This window comes from Saimiri boliviensis, chromosome 20 (assembly GCF_048565385.1).
Source record: "Saimiri boliviensis isolate mSaiBol1 chromosome 20, mSaiBol1.pri, whole genome shotgun sequence".
Taxonomy (NCBI): Eukaryota; Metazoa; Chordata; class Mammalia; order Primates; family Cebidae; genus Saimiri; species Saimiri boliviensis.
In genome coordinates, this window is record NC_133468.1 from 4,828,139 (window position 1) to 4,850,199 (window position 22,061).

At 47.9% G+C, this 22,061-nt stretch overlaps 1 protein-coding gene across 1 annotated transcript in view; it reads left to right on the forward strand.

The window, feature by feature from the left end:
• RUFY1 (RUN and FYVE domain containing 1) overlaps positions 1-22,061 on the forward strand; it is a 68,333-nt gene that overhangs the window by 37,638 nt on the left and 8,634 nt on the right. Inside the window, exons 9-15 of the mRNA XM_039460523.2 lie at positions 3,673-3,774; positions 4,848-4,964; positions 6,726-6,893; positions 15,176-15,273; positions 17,065-17,184; positions 19,204-19,333; positions 21,965-22,059. Coding sequence (XP_039316457.1) covers positions 3,673-3,774; positions 4,848-4,964; positions 6,726-6,893; positions 15,176-15,273; positions 17,065-17,184; positions 19,204-19,333; positions 21,965-22,059 — 830 coding nt within the window. The remainder of the gene's footprint in view (positions 1-3,672; positions 3,775-4,847; positions 4,965-6,725; positions 6,894-15,175; positions 15,274-17,064; positions 17,185-19,203; positions 19,334-21,964; positions 22,060-22,061) is intronic.

Consider the following 22,061-nt stretch of genomic DNA (forward strand, 5'->3'; position numbering starts at 1 on the left):
CTTCTGTTGTGGAAGTGCCATGTCGCCCTCTTTTTCTGCCCTTCCTGTGATGCCATATGCCCCCTGCTGTCCAGAAAGCACAGACTCTGTCATAAGGAATAAGTATCCTAGCCCACCCCTTCTGCTTTGGCCTCAGGAGCGTGCAAGCAGCCTCCCCCACAGCGCGGTCTGTCTCTGTTTCCTTACTAGGAAGAGAGAATGACAAAGGAGGGCTGAGGCCGAGGAAGAGAGCTTGCTGTTAGCTGCCCGGCAGGCTCCTTGGTGGACGCATCTTGTCTCCTGTTAGCGGGAGAGGGGTGCTTTTCTGAGGCTTTCCATAGGTAGCCGTCCCTGGCTGCCCAGGCCTCCCACCTGGAAGGACGAGGGCTCTGAGAGGGGCTTGAGAAGGAACAGCTCCACAGCATGGAGGCAGATTACAGCAGAAAGGAGTGCCTCAGAGCACACCTCTATAATGACAGACCCCGTGTAAGGCGCCCTTGATGCCGACTGCTCCTTCCTGAGGCGCCAGCCCTGAAAGGCTTTCAGGAAAGGCACTCAGATTTGTGTGCGTAGAAGGAAATTCAAGACAGTATCATAGATGGGGTGTCATGGGAGAAACTTCATGGAACTTAGAATTGGAGGCTTCACGGTCGCCTTGGTAGGCGGGCCTTGGAGCCTCAGATGTTGGGTAGATCAGTCGTTGAGCCTCACTTTTCTCACTTCCAAGTTAGGTAATAATACATACTTTACAATACTGTTGTAAAGACTAAGATTAATATCCTTTAAATGTGCTTAGGATAACACTTGACATGTGGGAGCACTCCAGAGTTGTTTGATTTTAGAACAAGTAGATTCACTGTATATCTCAGACCAGGTGGCGTGCTTTGGTGAACGTCCAATTTAGCTTTTGAAACTAAACAGAGTTATGTGGGGTTGTTTTGCTTTTTGAGACAGGGTCTCACTCTGTCATCCAGGCTGGAATGCAGTGGCACAATCATAGCTTACTGTAACCTCAGACTCCTGGGCTCAAGAGATGCTCCTGCCTCAACCTCCTTAGTAGCTGGGACTCTAGGCACACACCGCCAACACCCGGCTAATTTTTTAACTTTTTGTAGAGATGGGATATCACTTTGTTGCCCAGGTTGTTTTCAAACTCCTAGGCTAAAGTGATCCACACACCTTGGCCTCCCAAAGTGTTAGGATTACAGACATGAGTCACTGCGCCCAGCTTGGGTTATGTTTTCTTTAAAGACAAATGGTTGTAATAGAAAATGTGTTTCTGCCAGGTGTGGTGGCTCATGCCTGTAAATCCCAGCTCTTTGGGAGGCCAAGGTAGAAGACTCACTTGAGCCCAGAAGTTTGAGACCAGCATGGGCAACATGGTAATACCTTGTCTCTAGAAAAAAAAATTTTTTTTTTTGAGACGGAGTTTCGCTCTTGTTACCTAGGCTAGAGTGCAATGGCGCGATCTCGGCTCACCGCAACCTCCGCCTCCTGGGCTCAGGCAATTCTCCTGCCTCAGCCTCCTGAGTAGCTGGGATTACAGGCACGCGCCACCACGCCCAGCTAGTTTTTTGTATTTTTAGTAGAGACGGGGTTTCACTATGTTGACCAGGATGGTCTCGATCTCTCGACCTCGTGATCCACCCGCCTCGGCCTCCCAAAGTGCTGGGATTACAGGCTTGAGCCACCGCGCCCGGCCTGAAAAATTTTAAAAATTAGTTGTGGTGGCACACATCTGTACTCCCAGCTACTTAGGCGGCTGAGGTGGGAGGATCATTTGAGCCTAGGAGTTTGAGGCTACAGTGAGACAGAGTGACACCCTGTCTCAAGAAAAGGAAAGAAATATGCTTAGTGAAAAGCATAGCTCTGTTCAGGGTGTGCTCTCTGCATCTCCAGAGAGTGGAATGGGAATTAGCTTATGTTTTTTGCCTGCTTCTTCCCTTTGAGCAACTAACACGCTTTTTTTTTTTTTTTTTTTTTTTTTTTTTTGAGACGGAGTTTCGCTCTTGTTACCCAGGCTGGAGTGCAATGGCGCGATCTCGGCTCACCGCAACCTCCGCCTCCTGGGTTCAGGCAATTCTCCTGCCTCAGCCTCCTGAGTAGCTGGGATTATAGGCACGCACCACCATGCCCAGCTAATTTTTTGTATTTTTAGTAGAGACGGGGTTTCACCATGTTGACCATGGTTGGTCTCGATCTCTCGACCTCGTGATCCACCCGCCTCGGCCTCCCAAAGTGCTGGGATTACAGGCTTGAGCCACCGCGCCCGGCCTAACACGCTTTTTAAAGCCTTGATGTTTCTTATTTTGGGCACAGCAATTATGTGTAGAAACCCCAGGCCTGGGTTCTGAGTCTTAAGTAGATAGTAATTCTCAGGAGTTTTAGATGCTATTGACAGAGAAAGTGAGGCATTAGGTGTTTCTGGGTCCCTCCACTAGTGAATGAGAGCCCAGCCAAATACCAAGGACAGAGATCTTGCTTCTTTCTCCCCAGCTCCACCTTCCTCTCTACATGCTGTGTAATGAGGAGGGGCTGGTTGCTGTGTTTACTCATCTGCCTTGCCTCTTTAGACAGGCTCTCCTTAGGCGGGTCCCTGACAGTGTCCTGCTTCCTTATGCTTTTCCTTCAGCCATGAGAAGTCCTTCCAGGGGAAGAAGAGGTCCTCTCAGGCATATCTGCAATGATTTGTTTTTTATTCCTCCCTGAAAATTCTGTAATTCTCCCTCTAGGGATTTAAATATACTTTCACTGATTATTATCTAGAAAAAATGGAAAGAATGAAGAGTCAGGAAAAAAAGCCCATGATCCCTTTACTAAGTGACAATTATTCTTATCATTTTACTATTTGAAATACATTGTCTCCATCTTTCCTTTTTTTTTTTTTTTTTTTGAGACAAGATCTGGCTTTGTCACTCAGGCTGGAGTGCAGTGGCACAATTTTGGCTCATTGCAACCTCTGCCTCCTGGGCTCAAGCCATCCTCCCACCACAGCCTCCTAAGCAGCTGGAATTACAGGCATGAGACATCACGCCTGGCTGATTTTGTATTTTTTGTAGAGACGGAGTTTCACCATGTTGCCCAGGCTGGTCTCGAACTCCTGGGCTCAAGCAATCTGACCACCTCAGCCTCCCAAAGTGCTGGGATTACAGGTGTGAGCCACTGTGTCCAGCCACTCTGTCTTTTCCTAACCATTTTTAATGTAGTTGATTTTTTTTTTATACAGGTGAGAACATACCTTATAACCTTTTTCCCTATTATTATATCTTAAGTATGTTCTTAAGTCATTAAAAGCTTTTGTAAACATTTTATTGACTACATAGTTCTGTTTTGTGCTTCCACTATGATTTAACTATTTCTCTAATAGTGAATATTCAGGCTGTTTCTAATTTTTCATGTCTATAAATCTTTGTCTACATTAAGCAGTATGCTATCATTTTTGTAAAGAGGGAGAAAGTTTGGAGAGGGCAGAGATGGCTAGGGGCAAGGGTGGAGGAGAGATTGTACTATATACATTTTCATATCTATGGAATTTGGAACCAGGTATTATTACCTGTTGGAAACAAGAAAATAAAGTATCAAACCTGTGAACAAACATTGTCAACTGTGAAGATACCAAATTAATGTTAGTTTTTAATTTGAACAGTAAGATTAATTTTGATGTTAAGAACTGTTAAAATTTTCCTTAATCAGCTTTCAGCTGCAACAGACCGGATTTGTTCACTTCAAGAAGAACAGCAGCAGTTAAGAGAACAAAATGAATTAATTCGAGAAAGAAGTGAAAAGAGTGTAGAGGTGAGAAATTGACCTTACAGTGGGACAGCAAGTTCCTTATTCAGACACACCTATTGTCAGTCTCAAGCTCATAGCTTAATAACGACCCAGTCTTCAGAAGGCAAAGGTACCTTGCTTGATGTCGGAAAGTGCCTCTCACTGCCATCCCTGCCCACATCACTCTGAGACCACCTGGATCACTTGGATGGGGACTCCCTGCCTGGCCTATGGGTCTTTGCATGCCAAAGTTCCTGCTCGTTCTTCAGCATCCACTCACATGCCATGTCCTCTGTGATGCCATCCCAGGGGCCATGGGTGGGCCTGGGCCCTCCTCCCGTATTCCCATGGCTCTTGGTGTCCTTCCATGATAGAGTCAATTTGCTGTTTTGTAGAATTGTTGGCTTGCATCTCTGTCACCCGATAACTTGAGGATAGAGACCATATCTCATTCACTTTTAAATTCACTCAGTGCTAAAAACATGTTCATAAGTACTGGATGATGGGTTGAATGAGAGCTTTTCCCATGAATGGAGCCTTGTTCTGTTTTAAAGCAAATTAAATTTAAATTGCTTTATGAACCCTACTTTTTTTTTTTTGTTTTTGAAACAGAGTCTTGCTCTGTCACCCAGGCTGGAATGCTGTGGCATGCATGATCTCTTGCTCACTGCACCCTCCACCTCCCGGTTCAAGTGATTTTCCTGCCTTGGCCTCCCGAGTAGCTGGAATAACAGGCGCATGCCACCATACCCAGCTGATTTTTGTATTTTTAGTAGAGACAGAGTTTTGCCATGTTGCTCAGGCTGATCTCAAGCCCCTGGCCTCAAGTGATCCACCGGCCTGGGCTTCCCAAAGTGCTGGGATTACAGGTGTGAGCCACTGTACCCAGCCTGTGAACTTACTTTTCAAATATCTGTTGACTTACTGTCATTCTTTATCTTCAAGTTCCGATATCTAAAATTTTAACCTTTTTCTATCATGCTTAAAAAATAAAAATTACCTTACTTTTTAAAAATTGTGGTATATTTTTAAATACTTTGTAATTAGCTTGCTTTCCATAAGCAAACAGTTCCTCTTGGTGTCCTTGTTTGATATAGATAACAAAACAGGATACCAAAGTTGAGCTGGAGACTTACAAGCAAACCCGGCAAGGTCTGGATGAAATGTATAGCGATGTGTGGAAGCAGCTGAAAGAGGAGAAGAAAGTCCGGTTGGTGAGTGTGCAGGACTACTCAGTGTCTTTAGAAAGAGTTTCCCAGTAGCCCTCTAAGTTAATTCTGTCTGCACTTTTCACAGACATGCTTAACCCTGCTGATGCTCCCAGAAAGTCAGAAGCTGTTTATTTAAAAAAAAAAAAAAGCCTACATTTACGACTCAGTTGTGGATTGTCACTTACATTTTTTCCTGTTTTATAAATTTTGTTCAGGGATTGCTGTGAGACCAGATTCATGGTTTCTCACACAATACGCTTCTCAGTCATAGCCTCTGGGCTATCTATTTCCACTCAACCTGTGCATCAATGACAGAAGTTCTTTCTAAACACAGTTCTTGTGCCTGCTTTCTTTGATTCTTTGCATGGACACAGGGAAACACGTCCTGGGTCAGGACAGAACCATTTCTAAATGGTTGCACTTCTGTTGCTGTAAGCTAGCAAGCCATTCCAGAAACTCTAACGCTGCACTGTCAGATCCCCTCCAGCGCTCAAACAAGACAGATATTCTTTGAGACCATGCGTTCTGATCTGTGGGTGTGGAAAACACGGTTGCCAGAACCTGGGCTCATCCAGCCACTCACCAGCTTTTTGTGACTTGATATGGAGCCAGCTTTAACCGGACAGTAAGGAAAAGGGGAAACTCCATCCAGTCCTGCTCCAGACAGAGTCTTTTCAGTCTCCCTCACCTATTCTCACCTTCAGTTTGTTTGTTTTGTTTCGTTTTTTTTTCTTTAAGACAGTCTCACCCTATCACCCAAGCTGGAGTGCAGTGGTGGTGTGATGTCAGCTCACTGCAACCTCTGCCTCCCGGATTCAAGCATTTCTCGTGCCTCAGCCTCCTGAGTAAATGAGATTACAGGCGCATACCACCACACTGGCTGATTTTTGTATTTTTAGTAGAGACGGGGTTTTGCTTTGTTGGCCAGGCTGCTCTCAAAATCCTGGCCTCGAGGGCCGGGCACAGTGGCTCAAGCCTGTAATCCCAGCACTTTGGGAGGCTGAGGCGGGTGGATCACGAGGTCAAGAGATCGAGACCATCCTGGTCAACATGGTGAAACCCCGTCTCTACTAAAAATACAAAAAGTTAGCTGGGCATGGTGGTGCGTGCCTATAATCCCAGCTACTCAGGAGGCTGAGGCAGGAGAATTGCCTGAACCCAGGAGGCGGAGGTTGCGGTGAGCCGAGATCGCGCCATTGCACTCCAGCCTGGGTAACGAGCAAAACTCCGTCTCAAAAAAAAAAAAAAAAAAAAAAAAATCCTGGCCTCAAGTGGTCCACCCTGCCTGGGCCTCCCAAAGTGTTGAGATTACAGGCATGAGCCACCTTGCCCAGCCTTCAGTTTGTATTTTGTTTTTAGTTGTGTGTTTTTTTTTTTGAGATGAAGTCTTGCTCTGTTACCCAGGTTGAAGTGCAGTGGCACAATCTTGGCTCACTGCAACCTCTGCCTCCTGGGTTCAAACGATTGTCCGCTCTCAGCCTCCCTAGTAACTAGGATTACAGGCACCCACCACCGCACCCAGCTTATTTTTTGTGTTTTTAGTAAAAATAGGGTTTCACCATGTTGGACAGGCTGGTCTCGAACTCCTGGCCTCAGGTGACCCACCCACCTTGGCCTCCCAAAGTGCTGGAATTACAGGTGTGAGCCACAGTCCATGGCCAGACCTTCAGTTTGTATTTTAAGCATTGCCTGAGATTCAACCTCAATTAAATACATTTGTGTGATCTATTTTAATAACATTTTCCTTGTAAATATCCTTTTAAGGAACTGGAAAAAGAACTGGAGTTACAAATTGGAATGAAAACTGAAATGGAAATTGCAATGAAGTTACTGGAAAAGGACACCCACGAGAAGCAGGACACGCTAGTTGCCCTCCGCCAGCAGCTGGAAGAAGTGAAAGCGATTAATTTACAGATGTTTCACAAAGCTCAGGTGGGAGTTGGCTTTGTGTCCATAGCACAGCCTGGTTTCTGCTGCTTGCCCGTCTTGTGTCATTCTTTTAGAATGATCGAGTAGACACATTGAGCCCTTTGTATGTGTCAGACCTGTTCCTAGGTCCTGTTATGTGTTACTGATTTTTATCATCACAGGAGTCTCTGAGAAATGGGGTGAAATGTAAATGACAAGACAGAACCAAGTGACTAAATTACATGCCCTGGTGACATAGCTCACAAGGAGAGGTCTTTTTAACCCAAACCCAAACTTTGTCCTTCCATCTTCACTGTCTCTCCACTGTCTGTTTCCTTCTATTTCAGTGATTCATTGTTTATACCAAGCATGGAGGAGTGAATTAAAGATGTAACTTAGTATTGTCTTTTCGAACTTTACCATTAAGTTAATCTTACACAGGTAACTAGTTGCCTCTCCGTGTCATTTCAGGGTGGTCCAGAGGAACCTGACAGACAGAATCAGTCATGCCAGAGTTGAAAAATGCCACGTAAAAATTAGAAAGCTGCCGGGCGCGGTGGCTCAAGCCTGTAATCCCAGCACTTTGGGAGGCTGAGGCGGGTGGATCACGAGGTCAAGAGATCGAGACCATCCTGGTCAACATGGTGAAACCCCGTCTCTACTAAAAAAAAAATACAAAAAATTAGCTGGGCATGGTGGCGTGTGCCTGTAATCCCAGCTACTCAGGAGGCTGAGGCAGGAGAATTGCCTGAACCCAGGAGGCAGAGGTTGCGGTGAGCCGAGATCGCGCCATTGCACTCCAGCCTGGGTAACAAGAGCGAAACTCTGTCTCAAAAAAAAAAAAAAAAAAAAAAAAAAAATTAGAAAGCTTTTGTTGCCCAGAAGCTACCCAGAAGGGCACCATTCTGCATCCTTTTCAAAACTTTTATTTGGGCCGGGCGCTCACACCTGTAATCCCAGCACTTTTGGATGCTGAGGCGGGCAGATCATAAGATCAGGATATCGAGACCATCCTGGCCATGGTAAAACCCCGTCTCTACTAAAATACAAAAAAAAATTAGCTGGGTGTGGTGGCATGCGCCTGTAGTCCCAACTACTCAGGAGGCTGAGGCCGGGGAATCACTTGAATCTGGGAGGAGGTGGTTGCAATGAGCTGAGATTGTGCCACTGCACTCCAGCCTGGTGAAAGAGCAAGACTCCATCTCAAAAAAAAAAAAAAAAAAAGAAACTTTTATTTAACATTTCTGGTTCCTATTTTCTTGCCAAAACAGTCCCATTTCATTTTCCATGGATACAGCTTTACTCTTCCTATAACGTCTATGTCACAGATAGTATGAGACAGCAATAATAAACTTACTTTTTCCTGTCATTTTAAAACTTAATTGGCTGGGCACAGTGGCTCATGCCTGTATCCCAGCACTTTGGGAGGCCAAGGTGGACGGATTGCCTGAGGTCAGGAGTTCGAGACCAGCCTGACCAACATGGAGAAACCCCGTTTCTATTAAAAATAAAAAATTAGCCAGGCATGGTGGCGCATGCCTGTAATCCCAGCTACTCGGGAGGCTGAAGCAGAAAATTGCTTGAACCCAGGAGGCAGAGGTTGCCGTGAGCCAAGATCGCGCCATTGCACTCCAGCGTAGGCAACAAGAGCAAAACTCTGTCTCAAAAAAATATGTATTAATCAAGATTATAATAGCAACAGTAAAAATTGAAGTAAAACAAAAGAAGAAAGGAAGAATATGCATCTCTTCCCCAGTGATAAAACAGTTTTTTTTAATTTTAAGGGAAGAAAGAAAATAGTTTCACCTTCCTGACAAATCATCTATTTTAATTTTTTTATGTTTTCTTCTGGTATTAATTAGTAAACAGGCATAATATAAATATGTGTTTGTTAGGGAAAACTAAACTGCTGTAAGAACTTAGCAGACCCTAAAATCTCTGTCTGTTGACCAAATTTCCATGCTTGAAGGCAATGAAAAAAAAATACACACACACACACATTCCCATGTATATGGGAATTTGTATTTCTGTTATGTAATGGTTGCAGGATGGGCATTTCAGACTAGCACTTTTGTTCCCCGCAGTCATTCAGGGCCCTAACCGTCCGGGCCACTCTAGTCACCATTCTTGCCATTGGAAGGTAAGGGAAAAACGAAATTCCAGAGCTGGGGGCCGGGCGCGGTGGCTCAAGCCTGTAATCCCAGCACTTTGGGAGGCTGAGGCAGGTGGATCACCAAGTTAAGAGATCGAGACCATCCTGGTCAACATGGTGAAACCCTGTCTCTACTAAAAATACAAAACATTAGCTGGGCATGGTGGCGTGTGCCTGTAATCCCAGCGACTCAGGAGGCTGAGGCAGGAGAATTGCCTGAACCCAGGAGGCGGAGGTTGCGGTGAGCCGAGATCGCGCCATTGCACTCCAGCCTGGGTAACAAGAGCGAAACTCCGTCTCAAAAAACAAAAAACAAAACAAAACAAAAGTCCAGAGCCAGGACTTCCTCTCAGTCAGTGAGACAGGAGTTGCACACATTGTTTCCGGTCAGTTTCATGGGAAGGGGTTGGTCACCAGTGCGACGCTTATCTCCGAGGGGGACCTGGAAGCTCTTTTTTCCTGAGCTACAAGCCAGGGGAAGGAAAGAGAGATGTTGGTAGACAGATCATTGTTTCTACCACAGTCGGCCCATGGAAGCTGCTGTGACATCCCAGCTGGACCCTGCATCCTCCTGAAATCTGCAGTCCCTGGCTGATGTGTAGCCCTCTCCAGCAGCCCACGGGACCTGTGGCCCAGAAGGCTAGCATCTTTCTCCCGTTAGCCCGTTACCCACAGCATGAAACAGTGGAGCAGAAACAAGACTTACATAGTGGAAGTGCCCATGTGGAAAAGCGGGACACAGCATTCGCCAGCCCCTGGGGCAGGAACCACGAAGGCTGCTGCACCTCATGGTGGGCTCTGTTTTTTAGCATGCCTGGCCACCCTGGTTCTGCCTTTGGAAGAACTTTTTGATCAGCTGACCCCACATGCCCCAAGAGGTCCCCCATCATCTATGGCCACATCTGAAGAGGGCTCAGAGCATACCCTCTTGGGGGCTGTGCAGCTTTTACAACCAGCTTCTTCAGCCAGCTTCTTGCTGGGATCTCTTGGCCAGCCTGGCTGTTGTAGCAGGGATCAGTCACAGGTGTTTTTCAGGCCAGACTCGATGCCTTTCATAAGGCAGTTGCCTCAGTCGCAGCCTCTGTTCAGTTGACTTCTCCTCGGTCTGTGTGTCAGTGACCAGCGTTCCTCCCTGAACTCGACTGTTCTTGCTCCTGCCTTATTGCTTTGCTTCTTTGCTGTGTGTCTATGTCTTTCCGTCTCCCTCTCCCTCTGTCATGTGAATGAGCGGTCATCTGAAACAACAGATGTAGGTGTGAGAGAAGCACCTTTGATACGGTCTTCACTGCACAGCTGTTTATAGCACCTTCATTGCTGTTCTTAGTCTTATCTATTTAGGGCCCAGAACCAGTTAACGTTTCTGGTTCCGTGAGGTCCCTACTGTTGGCCTCTTTATTCCTGTTCATCTCTCTGTGCCAGCCAGCTGACTCCCACCTGTGCATGGCCCTTCCTCATAACACCTTTTTCAGACAGCGGAACAGCCAACACGCACTCTCCTGGCTCCTGCAGCTCTTTCCAGGTATTGCTGGCACTGCTGGCCTGTGCTGTTTGCCAAGCTTAGGCAAGTGACAGTTGTACCCAACACTTTGCCATAGCTAACAGGGATCACCAGCTTTATAGCTGCCAGCGTCTACTTTGATAGCACCCACACCCCTGCCTCCCAAGTCAGTGCCACATATGGTCAGTTTTCTTTTTCTTTTCTTTTCTTTCTTTTTTTTTTTTTTTTTTTTTCTGAGACAGGGTCTGGCTTCGTCACCCAGGCTGGAATACAGTGGTGAGATCTCAACTCACTGCAACCTCCACCTCCCAGGTTCAACCAGTTTTCCTACCTCAGCCCCCCGTGTAGTTGGGATTATAGGTGCATACCACCATGCCAGCTAATTTTTGTATTTTTGGTGGAGACAGGGTTTCACCATGTTTCCCGGGCTGTTCTTAAATTCCAGAGCTCAAGCAGTCTGGCCCGCTTCAGCCTCCCAAAGTATTGTGATTACAAGTGTGAGCCACCACACGTGGCCCGGTATGGTTGGTTTTCATTTGAGAAGCGCCACACACCAAGAGACCGTCTGGTACTGCTAGGATTGTAGCCTCTTGTTTTCACCCCAAACCCTTTTTCCCCTTTGGGCTTCCAATGTAGATGGTTGAGTCAATCATATTCCTTTTTTTTTTTTTTGAGAGGGAGTTTCGGCCGGGTGCGGTGGCTCACGCCTGTAATCCCAGCACTTTGGGAGGCCGAGGTGGGCGGATCACGAGGTCAAGAGATCCAGACCATCCTGGTCAACATGGTGAAACCCCGTCTCTACTAAAAATACAAAGATTAGCTGGGCATGGTGACGCGTGCCTGTAATCCCAGTTCGGGAGGCTGAGGCAGGAGAATTGCCTGAACCCAGGAGGCGGAGGTTGCGGTGAGCCAAGATCGCACCATTGCACTCCAGCCTGGGTAACAAGAGCGAAACTCCGGCTCAAAAAAAAAAAAAAAAAAAAAAAAGAGAGAGGGAGTTTCACTCTTGCTGCCCAGGTTGGAGTGCAATGGTGTGATCTCAGCTCACTGCAGCCTCCAGCCTCCACCTTCCTGGTTCAAGCGTTTCTCCTTGCTCAGCCTCCCAAGTAGCTGGGATTACAGGCATGTACTACCATGCCCAGCTAAGTTTTGAATTTTAGTAGAGATGGGATTTCATCATGTTGGTCAGGCTGGTCTTGAATTCCTCAAGTGATCCACCCGCCTCAGCCTCCCAAAGTGCTGGTATTACAGGCATGAGCCACCATGCCTGGCCTGTCTTAATATTCTTTACTGTTGTTGTTTCATACTTAATTGATTTCTACCACGGCATAACAAGAAATATGTATTTGGTTTCTGCCCCTGGTTTCTAGTCTGCAGCTTCTTTTTTTTTTTTTTTTTTTTTTTTGAGACGAGTTTCACTCTTGTTACCCAGGCTGGAGTGCAATGGTGCAATCTCGGCTCACCGCAACCTCCGCCTCCTGGGTTCAGGCAATTCTCCTGCCTCAGCCTCCTGAGTAGCTGGGATTACAGGCATGCACCACCATGCCCAGCTAATTTTTTGTGTTTTTAGTAGAGACAGGGTTTCACCATGTTGACCAGGATGGTCTCGATCTCTTGACCTCGTGATCCACCCGCTTCAGCCTCCCAAAGTGCTGGGATTACAGGCGTGAGCCACCGCGTCCGGCCTGTCTGCAGCTTCTTAAACCCTTAGATACTCTAGAGCAGGCGTACCCAAACTATGGCCTGCAGGCCGCATGCGGCCCCTTGAGGCCATTTATCTGGCCCCCTGCCGCACTTCAGGAAGGGGCACCTCTTTCATTGGTGGTCAGTGAGAGGAGCACAGTATGTTTCGGCCCTCCAACGGTCTGAGGGACAGTGGACTGGCCCCCTGTGTAAAAAGTTTGGGGACGCCTGCTCTAGAGTGATAAGAGTCTTTTGTATGCTAACAACAGGTATAGCTGGGGGCTTCTAGGTAGCTTTCAGGTGGTCACTGGTCCCACAGCATGGTTATAGAGTTAGAACTTTTCAGCCCCACTCCTTGAGGGAGGGGAGAAGGACTGGAGATTGAGCTAATCACCAGTGATCAATGATTTAATAGTCATGGCTACATAATGAGATCTCCCTAAAAACCCTAAACAACGAGGTTCAGAGAGCATCTGGGCTAATGACTTCCTCAAGGTGCTGGGAGGGTGGCGTATCTAAAGAGATGTGGAAGCTCTGCACCCCTTCTCCCATCCTGTGTCCTGTGTGTCTCTTCCATTTGGCTGTTCGTTTGTAAGAAACCAGTAATAGTAAAGTGCCTTCCTTAGTTCCAGCAGCCATTCTAGCAAAGCTGAGGAGGGGGTCGTGGGAACCCCCAGGCTATTGCCACTTGGTCAGAAATGCAGTGGAAATCTGGGATTTGGAACTGGTGTTTCAAGTGGGACAGTCTTGTGAGACTGAGCCCATAATCTGTGGAGTGTGCACTAACTCTGAGTAACTATGGGAGTATCAGAATTGAGTTATCAGACACCTAATTAGTGTCAGAATTGCTTGTTGGTGTGGAAAACACACACAGCTGGTGTCAGTAATGTGACTGGAACAGCTCCCCCTCACCTTTATGTTCTACTTGTTTTATTTGAGTTTGCTCTGTAGCTCATTTTCAACTTCTGAAATGCACACCAAGTGCATGGGTTTTGTCTCTGTTTCATTAAAAAATTTACTTAAAGTTAAAAATTACCCACAAGATCTACTTTAGCTGTGTCTCTCAAATTGTGACTGAAGTATTGCATAATCACAGAAGCACATTTTTCCCATTTTAGCATCTCTGAAATTGAGATGCATCTTTTAGTCAAGATGGCGTATCCTGTTTCAATCCGCACTGTTTTCCTTTCTCAGTTGTGTATGAAATTATGGTGTTTCCTAGACTCAGTGGCATCTTCAATGCAGTGAAATATCATGTGGTGTTTGCATTCTTTTAGCTCTAAGTATTTCACAATTCCCCCGCCCCCTTTTTTTAGCTCAATCCTTTCTAGTAATATGCCATTTAGATTTCAGATGAGAGGTGTTTCTAGCTATCCTTTTGTTATTGATGTCTGATTTTGGCCGAGTGTGGTGGCTCATGCCTGTAATCCCAGCACTTTGGGAGACCAGTGCAGGTGGATCATGAGGTCAGGAGATCAGGACCATCCTGGCTAACACAGTGAAACCCCATCTCTATTTAAAAAAAAAAAAAAAAAAAACAAAGAAATACAAAGAATAGCCTGGGTGTGGTGGCAGGCGCCTGTAGTCCCAGCTACTTGGGAGGCAGAGGCAAGAGAATCACTTAAACCTGGGAGATGGAGGTTCCAGTGAGTCAAGATCGTTCCACTGCACTCCAGCGTGAACTACAGAGTGAGACTCTGTCTCAAAAAAAAAAGGTTTGATTTTATTACATTAAGGTCAGAGAATACAGTCTGTATGTCATTTTTCAGGAATTTATTAGGGCTTCTGTCTTCAGGCTTTTTTTTTTTTAAGACAGAGTCTCCCTCTATCCGCACTCACTTCAGCCTCTGTCTCCTGGGCTCAGTCGATTCTCCTACCTGAGCCTCCTGAGTAGCTGGGATTACAGGTGTATATCACCACACCCAGCTAGTTTTTATAGTTTTAGTAGAGACAGGGTTTCACCATGTTGGTCAGGCCAGTCTCGAACTCCTGACCTCAGGTAATGCACCCGCCTTTGCCTCCCAAAGTGCTGGGATTATTGGCGTGAGCCACTGCTCCCCCCGCCACACCCCTGCCCCTGGCCTGTCCTTTTTTTTTTTTTTTTTTAATTGCATTTTAGGTTTTGGGGTACATGTGGAGAACATGCAAGATTGTTGCATAGGTACACACATGGCAGTGTGGTTTGCTGCCTTCCTTCCCCTCAGCTGTATCTGTTATTTCTCCCCATGCTATCTCTCCCCACCTCCCCACCCCACCGTTCTTCCCCTATTTCCCCCCAATGGACCCCAGTGTGTAGTGCTCCCCTCCCTGTGTCCATGTGTTCTCACTGTTCAACACCCGCCTATGAGTGAGAACATGCGGTGTTTGATTTTCTGCTCTTGTGTCAGTTTGCTGAGAATGATGGTTTCCAGGTTCATCCATGCCCCTGGCCTGTCTTCAGGCTTTTTAAAGGTGTCTCTTGTAAACACTCAGGAACACACAGTGCCCCCTCCTGGCCACTCTGTATCTGTCATGGCTAAAAGCTGTACTTACTGTAGAAAATCACACAGACGTAGGTGTGAACCCAGTTCCCCTCCTCATTTGCTCTTAACCTTCATCCAGTATCTTTCTTCTGAGCTTCCATTTCTCAGTGGGAAAAGTGGGGTGAGAACATCTTCCTTGAGAACCCTTCTGGGCTGAGATGAACTAGTGGATGTGCCTGGCACGTGGGGACAGCTGGGGAACACTGAGTCTGACCTGACTGGAATACGTTGTGGAAAAGGAGCAGAGACTCCAGGACCTGCCTCTCTGCCTTTCCTTCTGTTGACAAAGCTGGGAGCCTTGACTCAGTTTGTCTCCCAGGGCTCTGGAGAAGAGTAGCAATTAGCAGAATACTCTTGAAAGTGTCACGAAGGTACAAGGTTAAAAGCCCCATTTGTAATCCAGAGCATGCGCAGGACATGCAGAGTATGAAGCCCTCCTTTGCTTTTGTAGAATGCAGAGAGCAGTCTGCAACAGAAGAATGAAGCCATCACTACCTTTGAAGGAAAAACCAACCAAGTGATGTCCAGCATGAAACAGATGGAAGAGAGGTAATTATCCCACTGGCAGATATTCTCTGGCAGGTGCTGAGCATTCCCTGGGCCTGGAGACTTACTCAGAGTCCCTCTCAAACGTGCAGGGGTAATGGGATGACTGGCCATAGTCTTGCCCAGCAAGAGGACTAGGTTCAGCAGCCTTGCCTAGCTTTTTTTTTTTTTTTTTTTTTTTTTTTTGAGACAGAGTCTCACTCTGTTGCCCAGGCTGGAGTGCAGTGGCATGATCTTGGCTCACTGCAACCTCCACCTCCCGGGTTCAAGCCATTCTCTTGCTTCAGCCTCCCAAGTATCTGGAATTACTGGAGCCACCGCTCCCAGCGTTGCCTAGCTTTTAATCAACCTTTGGCAACTGCATCAGATGCTCCTGTTGGTGCATTACAACTGTACTATGAACTCCTTGACACTATCACATTTAAATACCAGGGCAGCAATGGATCAGTATAAAGTTTAAAAAAAGACCCAGACAGATAAGACCAACTTCTTTTTACAAAGTTGCTGAGGCAGTTCAGTGGAGAAGGGATAGTCTTGTCAATAAATGATGTCAATAAATGCTGTTGGGTGCTGGGCACAGTGGCTCATGCCTGTAACTCCAACACTTTGGGAGGCTGAGGTGGGAGGATCACTGGAGGCCAGGAGTCCAAGACCAGCCTGGGCAGCAGAGGGAGATGCTGTCTTAAAAAAAAAAGTTATGTTGGAGCAATTAGCTATTCCATATGCCAGAAAATGAACCTTGGCCAGGTGCAGTGGCTCCCGCCTGTAATCCCAGCACTTTGGGAAGCCAAGGCGGGTGGATCACAACATCAGGAGTTCAAAACCAGCCTGGCCAACAAACATAGTGAAACTTCATCTCTACTAAAAATACAAAAAAGTTAGCTAGGTGTGGTGGCACACGCCTGTAGTCCCAGCTACTCGGGAGGCTGAGGCAGAAGAATTGCTTGAACCCAGGAGGCGGAGGTTACAGTGAGTCGAGATGGTGCCAATTGCACTCTATCCTGGGCAACAGAGCAAGACTCTCTCTCAAAAAAAAGAAAAAGAGAAAGAAGCGACACAATCCCACCACACACCTGTTAGAACAGCTACGGTTTCTTTAATGACAATACCAAGTGCCAGTGAGGACACAGAACAAATGGATCTCTCATACATTATTGGTGGGAATGCAAAATGGCGCAACCACTTAGGAAAACAGTTTCTCAAAAAGCTGACCATCCTCTTACCATATGATCCAAATAGAAATGAAACTTATATCTACACAAAACCAGTACACATGTTCATAGCAGCTCTGTTCAACTACCGCCAAATACTAGAAGCAGTTACAATGTTCTGCTCTAGGTGAGTGGATAAACAAACTGGCACATCTGTGTGGTGAAATACAGCTCAGCCATAAAAAGGAATGAACCATTAATATACATGGAAACTCGGATTGATCTCAAAGACATTATTCTGAGAAAAAGCCAGTCTCAAGGTTATATAAAGTATAATTACACTTATATTACAGTCTTAAAAAGCCAAAGCCTCATTGTTGCAGAACAGATGAGTGGTTACCAGGGGCTGAGGTGGGAGACTGTGTGACTCCAGAGGGGCAGCACTTGGGAGTTTTGGGAGTGGTGGAACTGTCCTGTATCCTGATTGTAGTGGAGCTGAGTCTCCACATGTTAAAACTCACAAGAGTTAATTTTACTTGATGTTAATTTTAAAAAGAAGTTCAGTCAGCAAAGGTATACAAAAGTCATCCTTTCCTTACAAGATTTGCTTCATTTGTGCTCTTCCTGCTGGTGTTGCATCCAGGTTGCAGCACTCAGAGCGGGCGAGGCAGGGGGCCGAGGAGCGGAGCCACAAGCTGCAGCAGGAGCTCGGCGGGAGGATCGGCGCCCTGCAGCTGCAGCTGTCCCAGCTGCACGAGCAATGGTAGGGGCCTTGCAGTGAGCCTAGGCTGGGGCGTGGCTCAGGACGGACTGCGGAGAACTGGGGGCAGGTAGTATCCTGCTTCAGCATTCACCCCTGGAGGTGTAGTATGTCATTCCTAGGGAGCTCCCTCCTCACAGGGCTCCTCACGTGGTCCAGCTAGCCTCCAGGAGGTCTGGCCGCTCTCAGACCATGGTCCCATGTTGTAGACTTTGTCACCCTTGACCAGCCCTTTCCAAAAAAGCAATTTTATCAATGTTGAGCAGAAAGCCACCTTTCACCTAGCCTTTGCTGATACAGGCTTCATATAATTTTATGCACAATTTGTCTGTAGATTTTTTTTTTTTTTTTTTTTTTGAGACGGAGTTTCGCTCTTGTTACCCAGGCTGGAGTGCAATGGCGCGATCTCGGCTCACGGCAACCTCCGCCTCCTGGGTTCAGGCAATTCTCCTGCCTCAGCCTCCTGAGTAGCTGGGATTACAGGCACGCGCCACCATGCCCAACTGATTTTTTGTATTTTTAGTAGAGACGGGGTTTCACCATGTTGACCAGGATGGTCTCGATCTCTCGACCTCGTGATCCACCCGCCTCGGCCTCCCAAAGTGGGATTACAGGCTTGAGCCACTGTGCCCGGCTGTCTGTAGATTTTTTAACAGTCTCACTCTGTCGTACAGGCTGGAGTGCAGTGGTGTAGTCTCTGCACCTGCAACTTCCGCCTCCCAGGCTCAAACAATTCCTGTGCCTCAGCCTCATGAGTAGCTGGGCCTACAGGTGCAAACCAAAACACCTGGCTAGTTTTTGTATTTTTAGTAGAGACAGGCTTTTGCCATGTTGGCCAGGCTGGTCTCAATCTTCTGGCCTCAAGTGATCCACCCATCTTGGCCTCCCAAACTGCTAGGATTACAGGCGTGAGCCACCATGCCTGGCCTGTAGATTTTTTGAGATGGTATAAATGCCAAGCCAAAAGCCTGATATTGAAAAGAGAGAGAGTCATCTTTAGTCCCACAAAGAGAGAGAAGACTCCAGGGGATCCAGCAGTGCCCCCAGGGCCACTGAGCTGGTACAAGGGAGGAGTCAGGTTCAGGCTGAGGCTCACTCCTGGCCTCCCTCCAGGATCCTTCATTGTCAGCCTGGCCACAGGATATAGAAAGCAGAATGAGGCTGGGTGCAGTGGCTCACACCTGTAATTCCAACACTTTGGGAGGCCAAGGTGGGAGGATCACATGGTGGGCGGATCACAAGGTCAGGAGTTCAACACCAGCCTGGCCAACATGGTAAAACCTTGTCTCTACTAAAAATACAAAAAATTAGCCAGGCATGGTGGTGGGTGCTTGTAATCCCAGATACTCAGGAGGCTGAGGCAGGAGAATCACTTGAACCCGGGAGGGTTCAAGGATCTCTGCAAGGAGGGTTCAAGGATACAGTGTCCTTGCTCACCTGTGTGCAGAGGTTGCAGTGAGCCAAGATCACGCCACCACACTCCAGCCTGGGCAACAGAGCAAGACTCCATCTCAAAAAAGAAAAAACAAAGAAAGCAGAATGAATTGGCTAGAATGGAGTGGCTCATGCCTGTAATCCCTGTACCTTGGGTAGCCAGAGCGGGAGGATCGGCTGAGCCCAGGAGGTTGAGGCTGCAGTGAGCTGAGGTTGCACCACTGCTCTCCAGCTGGGGTAACAGAGCTAGACCCTGTCTCACAAAAAAGAACACATTTTGAACTTCCTTTCTTCAGGTCTCTATGTCAGGGGAGATTCTGCTTATGTGGTCCTAAGTGTTCTGGAGCTCTCTTTCTTCTCTCCTGCATAACTGTCCAGTGTGTCCCTGCAGGCTTTTCTCTCCTTGGTTTCTGCTCTTTTTTTGTGGAAGGGTAGGTGACCCTGGGGGAGAGGGAAGCCTTGCCGAAGGGTTTAGATGCTCCAGTGCCAATTCAGAGAGTTCTCCGTTTCCTGGGCGGTGAATCGGGTTGTGCATCTTCCATGAAAATCTCCCACTGGGACTAACTCAAGTTCATTTTGGGAAAACAGCTCAAGCCTGGAGAAAGAATTGAAATCTGAAAAAGAGCAAAGACAAGCTCTTCAGCGCGAATTACAGCATGAGAAAGACACTTCCTCTCTACTCAGAACAGAGCTACAACAGGTGGAAGGACTGAAAAAGGTGAGGTGGGCCGGCCTGGGAGAGGAGGGCTCTGGCAGCCCCGAAAGCCCCTGCCCGGCTCCTGGCAGACTCCTCTCTCTGCTCCCTTGTGTGGGAGCCAGGCAGCTCCAGGGTGTGGGGAGGCTGTTCCCCACCTAGGGAGCTCCTGTTTTAGGAGCTTAAGGCAAAGACAAAGCATAAGCCATGAAGCCTGCTGGCCAGCTCAGACAAAGGTGAGTGTCATGAAGAGAATAAAGCAGAACAGTGTCCTCGGTGGCCTGTGTGCAGAGGTCTGGGGAGGGAGCGATCGGTGAGCAGAGGCTCCAGTGAGTGATGCCCTGCAGAGTACCTCGGGCAGAGACTGCAGGAGCAGACAGGAGTGTGAGGAGCAAAGGGGAGGCCTCAGGCGGCAGGCAGGAGGGAGCCCTTCATGGGCCCTGTGAGCAGGGGAGGAATGTGAGTTTTACTCTGAGCACAACAGGAGGTTGGTGGAGGGACAGGATCCATTTCATTGGCGGACAGTCATTGGCTACTGTGTGGAGAGTGGATGGTAGGCTTGCAGGAGAGGAAACGGGGGGGATCCAGTAAACATCTGTGACCACATGCCAGTCCTCACCTCAGCCACTCTGCCCAGGGTCAGGCCATCCCTGGGAGCAGACTGACCCCGCCCTCCACTTCCCCAACATCACCTCAGTCTCCTGGAACACCCTCTCACTTGGAGGCATGGCCTGGATGCTGTGGGCCTCAGAGGGCCAGAGAAGTAGGGTCCGGCAGGCCTTCACTGCTGTGGAGCTGGACCTCCCGGGAAACTCTGAGGCAGTGTGAAACATTTGCCCCCAAGTAAAATCATTGGCTGTCTTCCCAGAGCGGAGGAGGCTCTGCGATCCTGGACAGAGCTGACTGCAGCTCGGGGCGCTATGGGGGGCTCCTCCCTTGTGGGGATGGGGTGGCCTCTTCTCAGGCCTCTGCACTGCTGACTGTTGCAGCACAACTGAGCCCAAACTGGGCTTCTCTAGGCACCTTCCCAGGAGGGGCCTGCAGGGCTGGGGTGACTTCTGGACCTGGATTTTGTTGCATTGAACATGGTAATGGACACCACTGCACGAGTCGAGTGAGTCGGGAAAGGCCCTTTTGATTTCTAGTGGAAAGTGCCTGGAGTGGTTGGGATAGGGAGAGCTTCCTCAAGAGCCAGGTCAGGCTTGGAGAGTGGAAGGGAGGAAGGGGAGGGCAGAAGAGGACTTCTAGAAAGTTCTGTCTCATCCCCGGGCATACCTCCTTTATTCTGCTTCAGAATGCTTCAGTCAAAAGATTCGAATTACACAATTACAGCCGGCCCCAACAATAGGAGCAGAACAATGTCCGATATCCCCAGTGAAGCCCCAGCGTGCCTCATGAGTGTGTGCTTAGAAGCAGAAGCTGCGGCACAGGGTGTGCAGGGAGCTGCCCCCTGCTCAGGCCTAAGCTCCACCGTTGCCCTCCATGGTCCCAGAAACCCCCGTTACTTTCTGGGTCTCTGTCCTGGCCTTACCAGCCCGGCTCAAGGTGCCCTGACCCCAGGTGTCAGTGCCATTGTCCCTGGGGAGCTCCCTCCCTGCAGGGCTCCTCACATGGTCCAGCCAGCCTCTGGGTGTTCTAGCCATGAAATGAGGCCCAGATCACCCTCTTCATCAACCCTTGACCAGTGCTTTCCAAAAAAGCAACTTTTTGAGAGTTGAACAGAAAACCACCCTTCAAACTAGTCTTTGCAAGTTTCTTGTAATTTTGTTTAGGGGTTTTCTATAGATTTTTTGAGATAGCGATCTGTTTTGTAAAAAGTTTATCTTTTGAAAAGAAGCTCAAATAGGCAAAGCCTCATTTGTCCTGGGAGGGAAATTTTTTTTTTTTTTGAGATGGAGTCTTGCTCTGTCACCCAGGCTGGAGTGTAGTGGCACAATCTCAGCTCACTGCAACCTTCACCTACCCAGTTCAAGCGATTCTTGTGCTGCAGCCTCCCAAGTAGCTGGGATTACAGGCATGTGCCACCATTCCCTGCTAATTTTTCTATTTTTAGTAGAGGAGGGGTTTCGCCATGTTGGCCAGGCTGGCCTTGAATGCCTGACCTCAGGTGATCCACCCACCTCAGACTCCCACAGTGCTGGTATTACAGCTGTTTGAACCACCGTGCCCGGCTGAGGGTAACTTTTTTCTTTTTTTTTTTTTTTTTTTTTGGAGTCTTACGCTGTTGCCTAGGCTAGAGTGCAGTGGCATGATCTTGGCTCACTGCAACCTCTGCCTCCCAGGTTCAAGCAATTTTCCTGCCTCAGCCTCGTGAGTAGCCGGGGTTACTGGCATGTGCCATCACACCCAGCTAATTTTTTGTATTTTTAGTAGAAACGGGGTTTCACCATGTTGGCCAGGCTGGTCTCGAACTCCTGACCTCAAGTGATCCACCTGCCTCAGCCTCCCAAGGTGCTGGGATTACAGGTGTGAGCCACTGCACTCAGCTACTCAGGAGGCTGAGGCAGGAGAATTGCTTCAACCCAGGAGGCAGAGATTGCAGTGAGCCGAGATCGCACCACTGCACTACAGCTTGGGCAACAATGCGAGACACCGTCAAAAAAAAAAACTTGTAATCCTCTGTCCAGCAGCATCTGGTTGGTTTGCTCATTTTAGGAGTTGCGGGAGCTTCAGGACGAGAAGGCAGAGCTGCAGAAGATCTGCGAGGAGCAGGAACAAGCCCTCCAGGAAATGGGCCTGCACCTCAGCCAGT